This window comes from Labeo rohita, chromosome 16, assembly GCF_022985175.1.
Source record: "Labeo rohita strain BAU-BD-2019 chromosome 16, IGBB_LRoh.1.0, whole genome shotgun sequence".
NCBI lineage: Eukaryota > Metazoa > Chordata > Actinopteri > Cypriniformes > Cyprinidae > Labeo > Labeo rohita.
In genome coordinates this window covers 22046063-22057466 of record NC_066884.1, presented here as the reverse complement: position 1 = coordinate 22057466, position 11404 = coordinate 22046063, and the positions used below count along the sequence as shown (strand labels likewise).

Sequence of the window (11404 nt, the reverse complement as noted above, 5' to 3'; positions counted from 1 at the left end):
AAATCAATTAATCGATTAATCAAATCGATTAATCACATCCAAAATGAAAGTTTTTGTTTACATAATATATGCGTGTGTACTGTGTATATTTCTATGTATATATAATAAAATAATATAATATAAATCATATGTAAATATGAATACTTGTAAGTATTTCTTAAATAATTATCTTAGATGCATGAATCGTGATGAATGATGTGTGTGTGCTTGTGTGTGTGTATATATATATATATATATATATATATATATATTTTTTTTTTTTAAATAAATAAATAAAATAAAAAAATCTCCCTCCCTAAATTGACGGCATGACTTTTAGATAAGATATAATTAATAATAATTTATTGTCGTAGAACAATAGGCTTGCCTGTCCTGTTGGTTTGGTCCATGTCACTAGGAGGCGGTCGTTACTTCGGCTCGTGATTACGTCTACAGAAGAAGAACGTCACCGCTCCTGCTGGCTAACCACATCATATCCGCTGCACATCAACATACTGAAAACATACACGGAAAGTACTGTGAGTAGGATTTTTGTTTTAGCCTTTCAAATTTGCCTCTCAACACGCCGTTTTAGCAATATCGAACTTTACAGTCGCTTCTCGAAGCTCACTTTTATATAATTTTCATAGTTGTGGTCGAATCAACATTGTCTGAGAAAGAGCGGTTAGTTTCCGTGACAGATCTGATAAACAAACTTTGGGGAGTGTTTATACCAACCCGTCAAAAATATCTTCTTGTTAAGTTAGATGTCTTATTTTATAACTAAATATGTTTTGGACACATCGGACGTAATGCAGCAGCTTAACAAACTTGTTCTTCCGGATTCCTTCTTGTTGTGGATGCAGAGTTTCGGTACCAACCCATTAGTTACATCGATTTTCCATTAGCGTACATTATGTAATTTAAGACATTTATAACTTGCTGCACTGTAGATGGAAATTGTTCTACACTAAGTAGCTAGAATAATGAAAGCTATAAAGATAATGTTTATTTAATTTCTTCATGATTCATGAAAATTGAAAACGAGTATAGTGTAGGCAGCGCTCCACTGAGGACTTAATACAGTCATTGTTCAATCTGTTCTCAAGAGAACTTCTTATACCCACTTTTATGGTTTCTCATGCCTGTTAATATTTGAAATGCATTTTTCGATGTGAAGCACGACCTCCAGCTCCTTTGAGTGTTATAATAATGTAATAAAATAACAATATAATGACTACAGTTATGTAGTTGGACTTTAGCCCTCATTCGACACTCAAGAGTGCCCTCTACATCTCATAGCAGTGCCATATAGTACAGTTTATGTATAGTCTACCTTTATAGAATATGTAGTGGCTCTGAACTGCATTGGAAATAAACTGTTTCATAGTTATAGTACATATGTATTGCTGGTAATTAAGATCTATGTGTTTTTAGACACGCTGAGATGGATGTAAAAGCAAGTGACCCCTTCAGCAGTGAACCAGAGCAGCTTCCTGGGGCAGGAGTAGTGGGAAGGTGAGTAAAGTGCTGTCTATCACCAAAAGTACTACAATTCCTAAGTGCTCAAGAGCCCAGAAATGTTTAATCTTTCATTTTAAGTATAAATCTTATACTTGTTGAATTATACATCATTAAAAATAATGCCATACAAATGTGTTTTATGTGTTGTTAATACTCTTAATTGTGTTTTTATGATGCAGTTATGTTTTAAAATGATTATATTATGAATTCTTTATGTATAAACATTATTATACTGTCTGTTTTGGACATCAGGCTGTGGCTGCCCAAAGGTCTGTCTGGTAGTGTGATTAAGGATTGGGTGGACCGCAGACGGAAGTCCATCCGTCCGTGGGCGAGTTTTGTGGACCAGCGTAAGTTCTCCAAACCTCGCAATTTTGGAGAGCTGTGCCAGCGTGTGGTGAGGAACCTGAACACCTTTCACAGCAACTACACCTTCATCTTCCTGGGTCTCATCCTGTACTGCATGTAAGGAATTGCCTATTTATTATCATTTCAGTTCTTCACATTATAGAAACGAAAATGCTCGACAAGTGCCTGTTCTTATGTACACAGCATGGGTGTGTGTTTGTGTTTAAGTTTCTCTGAAGGTCCACATTTACGCAACCATCTGGAAGGTGTTTAACAGAATAAACATTCACAGAAGGTTCAGATAAAATGGCAATTAACTGTTTTCATTGTCCTTTTCTTCTCCAGTATCAGTTCCCCGATGCTCTTGATTGCTTTGGGAGTGTTTGCTGGTGCCTTCTATATAATTCACTTGAAAACACTGGAGAAGAAGCTGGTTGTTTTCGGTAAGAAAGTGAGGTGTTGTTTTAGTAGTTATGTATGAGGCCGTATGAGTTGCGTCATTTCATTTTATTTGCTTAATGGAGTAGTTCACTTCCAGAACAAAAATGTATAGATAATGTACTCACCCTGTTGTCGTCCAAGATGTTCATGTCTTTCTTTCTTCAGTCGTAAAGAAATTATGTTTTTTGAGGAAAACATTTCTGGATTTTTCTCCATATAGTGGACTTCAATGGTGCCCGTGAGTTTGAACTTCCAAAATGCAGTTTAAATGCGGCTTCACATGATCCTAAATGTGGTTGTAAATGCTCTACTTGTCTTGCCTGAACTCTGTGTATTCTGGTTTAAGACAGTTAGGGTATGTTGAAAAACTCCCATCTCATTTTCTCCTTCAAAATCACCCTACATTGCTGTTTAACCATTTTTGTCAAGGGTGTTTGATGTTCTTTGCATGTTCACTTTTACTTGTGTAGCGATTTAGGATGATTTTAAAATGAAGTTGAAGTTGAGGGAGAAAATAAAATGGGAGTTTTTCGACAAACCCTTGTACCTGAAAAAAACAGTTCAGGTAGAGCAAGACAAGACAAGCGTTTTTAGTTAAAAAGTATAAAATCTGTAATAAAAAAAAAAAAAAAAAACTATCGTTTCACTAGATAAGAGCCTTTTTCTTCAGCTGGGATTGTTTACAGATGTATTTGGGATCGTTTGAAGCTGCATTTAAACTGCATTTTGAAAGTTCAAATTCGGGGCACCATAGAAGTCCATTATAAAGAGAAAAATCCTGAAATGTTTTCCTCAAAAAACATAATTTCTTTACGACTGAAGAAAGAGTGAGTACATTATCTGTAAATGTTTGTTCTGGAAGTGAACTACTCCTTTAAAGGTCCACTGAAGTGCTTTGGAAAACGCAGCGTTATTCTATGTGTTGACGTAATTTTAACTGAAACAGGAAGATAGGGCAGGACATATCAAGCAGTCCCACCCCATTTTTTTTAAATAGCCAATAGCGTTTAGTTAATATCACAGCTTGGGCCAGAGCCGTTGAGCTCGGTTAAGCCGCATTTGACGGCGTATGACGGTCACAATCTCATCCAAATTGCTGCAAATATACCATTCTGTGTAGAATTCAAATGGGTCTGATATGTTTTATGGTCTGCATATGCTATCATGTCTCTGAACTGGAGCAGACTGTGTGCTTAACACAACACAAAACCTTTCTATCACCCCAATAGAAAGCATATTTACACTGTCAGAATCGTTCACTATCCCCTGTATAGTGCCATTCACCACAAGTAAAATACAAATTCTGTGAACAAGAGACGGGGCGGGACACTTTGGATTCTAGAGAGCATTTGATTGGACAGAAAGTTTGATGAGAAGCTGAAGTGCAGGGTGATGTCATCAAAATCTTTGATCCGTATTGGCTGGAGTTTGATATTGTACATTTTGAATGTTTATATCTTGTAAATGCAAATTTTGTCATTGTTTTGAAACACTAGCTTATAGATAACCAAGGCTAACATTTTCATACTATAGGCCAAAAAAAACTTCAATTTTTATTTCATGGGGACTTCAAAGTGCTACATTGAAGTTTAAGGGCTGAATATTTGATGTGATGTAAGTAATGTAACACTCTTGTGTTTCTCTCAGGTCGTGAGTTGACTCAGGGACACCAGTTAGGTTTGGCTGGAGGGGTTTCCTTCCCTGTGTTCTGGCTCGCTGGTGCAGGAACTGCTGTGTTCTGGGTACTAGGTGAGTTTTTCACCTTTATGTCATTGTACTTCAGTTTGTCTTTGTCTTCAAACAGTTCTTCTGAAACTTTAATTTTTTTTTAGGTGCTACACTAGCTGTTATCGGGTCTCATGCCGCGTTTCGTGAGCTGGAGTCGCCTGACATGGATGAGCTTCTCATGGAACCTGTTTAAACCTCTCATCTTTGACCTTTCGGCTTGTGTTAACCTACAATGTCTTGCCTCATCATTTATATTGCCACATATTGTTTGCACTAATTTGACAACATCAGTTTACTGACAGATTGGCCAGCAAAGAAATACAGACTGTTAAAATGACGTCGCCCTGAACAGATCAAGCACACTGAAAGACCTCAAATGCCTTTACTTGCACCTATTGGATATCATGTTCATTTGCTACATTATTTATTTCTACAGCATCTTTAAAGCACAAACTAAATGGACTGTAACCCAAAGCAAAAAAATCTAGTTTCGTTCAATTTACGCGATCCTTAAAGACATAGTCGACCCAAAAGTGAAAACTGTTGTTCTGTGGAACACAAAGGAAGATACTTTTTAATGTTTCACAGAATTTGAAAGATTTTATACATGAGGGCAAGTAAATGACAGGACTTTTGGGTAAGCTATCCTTTCAGATCAGGATTTCAGATTTTCTCACACTACAGGACAAATATAAGTAACAGCTTTTGAGCAAAATGTTATGCTAGATCATCCAAAATAGCAAGGGGGAAAAATTCAGACAACAAGAATGTACTGTTTTTACAGTTTGTGTGATTTATAGGGTACCAGTCATTACATAATCATTAGTCTTAAGCTACATTTAGCTCATATGTTGTTACATAGTCTTGGGACAGCTAGCGCATGCATGATTTAATAACAGCATGCGTCAGCAAAGAAAATGTATTATTGCTATTTAGTGTAATCAGTTTCTGATGCCAATATTCCCAGTGGAAGTTTTTTTTATGTATTTGTTCTCTCATTTTATGGAAACATTTGTTTGTCTTTTATTTTACAACTTGCTTCTGTTGTATCAATGAATGGGAAGTGCAATAAAATGCTCAGCCTGTACAATACTTTGACGTCTAATGTTTATTTAATGATGCTCATAGAAAAATACGACTTTTTGCCAATTTTCAATCCCTCTTTTTGTCTTATCACACAAACGTGACCTGTTTTCATGACATCAGACCAGTGACAACCCATCTCATTTTTAAGTTGCCATAGTGATGACCTTGAGTGGGATCTACCTCTCCTTTTAAACACTGCGGCAAGAGCAGCCGATCGATATTCCATTACAGCAGTGCAGTAAGGATGGAGGGAGGGAGAAAGAGGAGCACTGCAGTGAGCCCATAGCATTCTCCCAAGGGACATTAGAGAGATGTGTGTGTGTGTGTGTGTATGTTAGGCAGCCCAGTTTTGCAAGTCAGTAGTTTGCAGTGACATCAATGTATGATGAATGCTGCAGTCAGCATATTACAGTCACTCTCTGCTGTGGCCTAAAAAGGCTTGCCATTGTTAAGAGAAGTAGACAATTGTGGTTATTATTGAAAATGCTAATTTTCATTTGGGATGCTAGGAACCCCAATGATGTATGTGTAACATAAAATATATATATATTTTTAAAATATAATTTATACTAAATACCTTTATTTAGTATACAATTATTGTATGTATAATTTAGAATTTTCCTCCGATTTAATTAGTACAGAGGAAGCAGATATTAAGTTGTGTCACAAAGGACAATTGAATAACTTTTATAGAAAAATAGAATTTAATATATAAAAATACAATAAAATAAACAGGAGTGCAGCTCCACCCACTGTGTGGCAAAAAGACTGTGTGGCAGCGTTGGTTTCAGCTGTGACAGAACACACAAAACACCTCTTAAACCAGAGCTTTGCGATTGACTGTGCAAAGAGATTTGATAAGGGACCTGAGGTATATATTTACAGGCTGCTGAAAGCTAAAGAAAAGAAAAGCAAATGGATCGCTGCAATTTTGTTTAATGTTTTTATTTAATAACAATAATCAGAATTAGTCATATTGATAATAACAACATTTTGGTCAAATTGTGCAATCCTACACACAGGAACAATTTGGTAAATAAAGTCTGAAAACCTTGATAGAATGATAGAGAGATTAAAGTGAAGTTATGGTAGAAATGGAATGCAAACAATATCTTTCCAGGGCTGGAAAAATATGATTTTTTTTTACTGCTATATACATAATATTTATTGCTTTTTTTTTTTTTTTTTTTTGCACATGCAATGATGCCCATGATCACAGACAGACTTGTCATATAAAAAAATTGAGCCACATTTAGCATGTTATGTTAAATAATTACAGACCCGGGTCCAATGTAATGCAATAAAGTTTTTTTTTTTTTTTTTTTTTTTTTTCCATGCGATCATCAATCAATCCTTAAAAACAAGCAGAATAGCCTGCATTTCTTATCATTTATGAATAATAAGGGCTATGTTTATTTTGTTTATGCTCTGTTTAGTTTTTGTGCATACTTTATTTATATTTTATTTGTTTCATGTGTATCTATTTACTCAATCTCACTTTAGTATATATATATACGTATATATATATATATATATATATATATATATATATATATAAATATATATATATTACATATGTTTGTTAAATGCTTTACAATTCATACACATTCATGCTTACATTTTGAAATAGTCATTTTATGTGCTTTCACTTCAAATTTCAAATAGTCAAATTTCTGTGACAGTTTTTTACACTAGTGGGGCCCATTTTCATTATCTTGCCTACGGCCCCACAAACCTACAGGCCGGCACTGCTTAATACACTCCTTTGTGACTCACATTTTATGTCCTTACTTTGTTTTGCATAAAATAAAATGATTTACACCAAAGAAACTGTTTTATAGATTAAATAAAACATACACAAACCCACATTCAAAAACTATTCTCACCTGAAGAGGATGCAAAATAGCTCATTACAACCCTTGGGTTAATTGTTGCTACTGTCCTGTCCCAAGGAGCTGGGTTACACAAAGCTACCCAAACATTAAAAAAATGTTTGGGTTAAAATAATATAGCCATGATTTTTCAGAGTACATGTGCTATAAAAGCAATGATGCAAGCTGGTAATCACTTGTGATTGCGCAAATGATCTTCCTCCTCCGATCACTTACCCGCTTTCTTTCTGGACCTAGCAATTTACGAAATAAAGCACTGGATGTTTCTTTATCGCTTTAATGTGTCCAGAACTTAGGTCGAAAACTTTAAGCAGCCCTGCATTCACGGCTATATTTATATACCGCTATGTACAAGATACTGTTAATTATAGAAGTCTTAGTATCATTAAACCGCAATACACCGGACCACGTGATGTATTTTTTTGAATTGTGTTCTAATCTCATTAGTTATGACATCACATTTAGAACATCTGACCTAGGCTTAGAACTTGCTCATTTTGTGGGTTGAAGTTTCGGAGTGCTGACTGATTGATTGCTTTCTGACTATTATTGAGTGAAAATTGTTATAATGGGACTACTTTCAAGACTGAGAAAAATGTTTGAGAAGGAGTGTGTGCAAGAACCATGTGTTCTTCTCAAAAACATCACTAACACGGCGGATAACCATCCTCCTCATCGGCCTGATGAGGCGCCTGTTGTTGCTGGTGCTAGTGATGGAGGAAAGGAGACAGAGAGAGAGGTGAAAAAGAAAAAGAAGAGCTTTTGGAGGTGGCCCTCTCTCCACTTTCCTCGCCGTAAAGTCGCTAAATATGATCTGGCTGAGGCTGAGAATAAGTACCAGGCTGAACCCGGATCATATCGGACATTTACCGATGGTAAAAATCACATCATGTCATATTTTAATTTTAGGCTGATTCTTCAATTATGGCAACTTCTGCTTTGCTTCCTTATAAAATTAAGAATCACTGTTCCAAAACACTGCTGTCATTAGAATGATGGTTCGGAAATGAAAATAAGGATTTTTGATCAGAGCATGATCTAAGAATAGCTTTATTAGATGTCATTACTAAACCAGTCAGTATGTTAGAGCTTAAACAAATCGATTCACATTGTTTAGAGAAGTTTGATTTTAAGATATCAAGTCAAATGTGCCCCTAAATGAAAAACCACTCTAATTTGAGTATGCAATATTTTACTGATTTATTTGATTCTGTTTATATTATAGCTCCAGATTCTAAAGTCCACCCTGCTGCTGAGGAACAGCTGGAGCAGGACGTCCCAGACAAAGGTAAGAACAATACATCCGTAAGAATTAGAAAATGTTATTAAGAATTATAAACACTGTAAAAATTATATGATCAATAAGTCATGACAACTTGCGTTTTACATTAACTCATAAAAATAAGTTAGGCAACTTTTTTATATCTTGTAGAACATTCAACCAATTTTTCTTTACATATGTGAAAAACTGTATTTCATACATTCTGCAATTGTTTATCTTTTAATAGGCCACATCCGCAGCCATTATAAAATTGGCCCAAAACTGGGTCAAGGAGGATTTGGCTTTGTCTACGAAGGGACTCGCTGCAAGGATGGACTTCAGGTTTCTTTTTTCATTCCTTACAAAATTTTGCATATCTCTTCAGAATTAATGTCTCGACTGATATGACCTCTGTGCACATGCTAATTGTGATATTTTTGTTTTGTTGATCAGGTGGCTGTGAAATTTTCAGTGAAGTCCCCTAACATGGCCTATATCAGAGTGGTGAGTATGTTACTGCTTCTTAGTCACTGTTTTCAATTTAGAACATCTTATATTAATATTAATCACAGGTACTAGTATGAAAACTGTTCTGATTTGTGGACTAGTCATTATTTAGGAAACCATCTCAATCTAAGCATCACATTTCCATTTCTTTAGCCTGATCATCCCAAAGCCATCCCCATGGAAATAGGCCTGACACTCATGGCCAATAAAAGCCCCAGAAGTCCTCAGATTATAAAGCTTCTGGACTGGGAGGACAATGAAGACCATTACATCATGGTCATGGAGCGACCCATGCCCTGCATGGACTTAAAAAGTTTTGTGAAGCTCCATGGAGAGTGTCTTGATGAGGGGACGACACAAAAGGTCATGCGGCAGGTCATCGAAGCCGCCAATGCTTGCATCACGTGTGGTGTCTTTCATCGGGACATCAAGATGGAGAACCTACTGGTGAACCAGGACACCATGGAGGTGAAATTGATTGACTTCGGGTGTGGTGCGCAAATGAAGAAATTTGGCTATGAAGTCTTCAGTGGTATGTGTTATGAACTACTTTGTTAACTATCTCACAGAAGTGCATTGTGTATAGTCAACATGATGTGGATTAAATGGACAAAATCTCTTTCCTGCAGGCACAAAAGTGTACTGTCCACCAGAGGTCACCGTGAACGGAAGATACCACGCAAAGCCGACAACAGTGTGGTCGCTAGGGATCCTCCTGTTCATGATGGCGTGCGGATATTATCCCACAGACTACGACCTGGAACTGATCAGTAAGAGGAGATGGACCAGACCTGGCCTGTCACAAGGTAAGATCTTCATCAAAGAAGAACAAGGGACAATCTCTATTCTAAATCACACAAAGAAAGACCTACAGCTTAAAAGAGAGCAGGTGTAAAGAATAAGCTCATAAATCAAATGTCTCGTCTGTTTGCACAGAATGCTGCCAGATGATTTCTTCATGTCTTCAGTCTGATCCACAGCAGAGGATCGATCTGGAGAAGATGCATCTCCATGACTGGTTTAAGGTACTAAGTCTAAGATGAGCTAAATTTCTTTTTTGCTTGGTTTGATCATCAGCCATAAACTTCTAATCAAATCAAATTTGCTCTAATGTATTTAGACTATTAATGCTGATTTATGTTTTATCAGGTCATGCAGTAAGACATGAAGAACCTTAGAAAACAACTCCTGTCACAGCCACCCTGTTGTTTTCTATCTTCAGTCACCTTTGCGTCTGGCAGGCTGACATGAGTGGCCTTTCCATCCCTCCACTCACGCCTTTGCAGGGCCGGCATGTCCTGATAGCACCTGGCGCCTGGACTTGTCCGGCAGTCCTGCTTGCTTAGAGATGTCTAAATGTTGTTATTTATAAGATAAGTGTGTAAGATAAGTTTAGAAGTGTATAAAATGTGTATAAGATCATTTATAATTGTATAAGAATTTATAAGAAAACTTTGAAATGTATAATAAAAAATGTATAATAAAGTTTATAAGAGAGTTTGCCTGAGGTGTCTGAGGCGAAAGAGTTGTCTGTGTCATTTTGGAGGATATGTTAGAACATCCTACATTGAAGGTGCAATCTACCAATCTTTTTACAGTGGGTTTTCAGTTGTATTGCCCACATTGTATGTGTCCTCAGAATGACCTGTTGTCTATTGTGTGTCCAGTTTCGTTGAGCTTAGACATTGCATTCAGCAGATATAGCTCATTAAAAATGGCCATCAGTTAACTTATATCTTCGCAATGCTTTGCAGAAATACATACGCATAAACTCAACTGATTCAGGGACACTGAAGTAATCGGAAGAATTTTTATTGTTAATTTTGATTGTAAATATGGTTCCAGAGTTATTAGTAAAAACGTATTATAGTGCATTGTAATCAGTTTTACTCAAATTTAATATACAGCTTTAAATATTCATGAAACTAAACATGTTTCTTCAAAATAACTTGTTTTTCATATGGACAAGGTTTACAGACAAGTTTTTTACACCCAGCATACAGTATAGCCATGTCATAATGGGACATACTGTATCTGCTAAACAGTTTAATAGATCAAAATTAATTTGATAACTGCAAAGTTTGCTGAAGATCTGACAAACAAAGATAATTAAAAATATTAAATGTGCTTGTTCAGGGTTAAGCAAAAATAAATAAAGTTATTTATATTGTGTTATTAGCAAAAAAGTTTTTATTATTATTATAGCGTACATTTATTATACCGATGTGGCCGTTTTTTAAAAATTCTGTACACTTTTGTCTTGCCATGGTGTGATATATCTATTTTTGTAATAGTATTCAGGTTTGTTGTTATTTATAACGACAAGGACCAGCTTAAACCAGCGTCAAAACATACCTAACCAGCATATGCTGTTTTTTTCACCAGGGTAATCTTTGAGAAAATATTCTTATTTTTTGAGATACTGAATTTTTAATTTTCCTAAGTCGTAACCATGAGAATTAAAACAAAAAACCTCTTAAAATGTTTAGTTTGTGTGCAATGAATCTAGAATATAAGAAAGTTCGTTTTGTGAATTCAGTAGCGAAAAGTAAAGAACTTTTCCATGATATTCCAATGTTTTGAAATGCACCTGTATATATTTTATCTCAGCTTTATTTTCAATTATTTTTTAGTTTAC

The 11404-nt window shown here is 35.8% G+C and overlaps 2 protein-coding genes across 2 annotated transcripts; both read left to right on the top strand.

Moving 5' to 3' along the window:
• Positions 1-411: 411 nt before the first annotated feature.
• On the top strand, positions 412-5112 carry rabac1 (Rab acceptor 1 (prenylated)). The gene is made up of 6 exons (XM_051132296.1): positions 412-518; positions 1417-1497; positions 1756-1968; positions 2197-2294; positions 3940-4041; positions 4125-5112. The coding sequence occupies exons 2-6, from the start codon at positions 1427-1429 to the stop codon at positions 4211-4213; spliced, it is 573 nt and encodes a 190-aa protein (XP_050988253.1). The 5' UTR covers positions 412-518; positions 1417-1426; the 3' UTR covers positions 4214-5112.
• A 3610-nt stretch (positions 5113-8722) lies between these two features.
• Positions 8723-9979, top strand: LOC127178905 (serine/threonine-protein kinase pim-3). Its single transcript, XM_051132081.1, has 5 exons — positions 8723-8763; positions 8920-9298; positions 9396-9572; positions 9703-9791; positions 9916-9979. Exons 1-5 carry the CDS (start codon positions 8746-8748, stop codon positions 9925-9927), a joined length of 675 nt encoding a protein of 224 aa, XP_050988038.1. The 5' UTR covers positions 8723-8745; the 3' UTR covers positions 9928-9979.
• The last annotated feature ends 1425 nt before the right edge of the window (positions 9980-11404 follow it).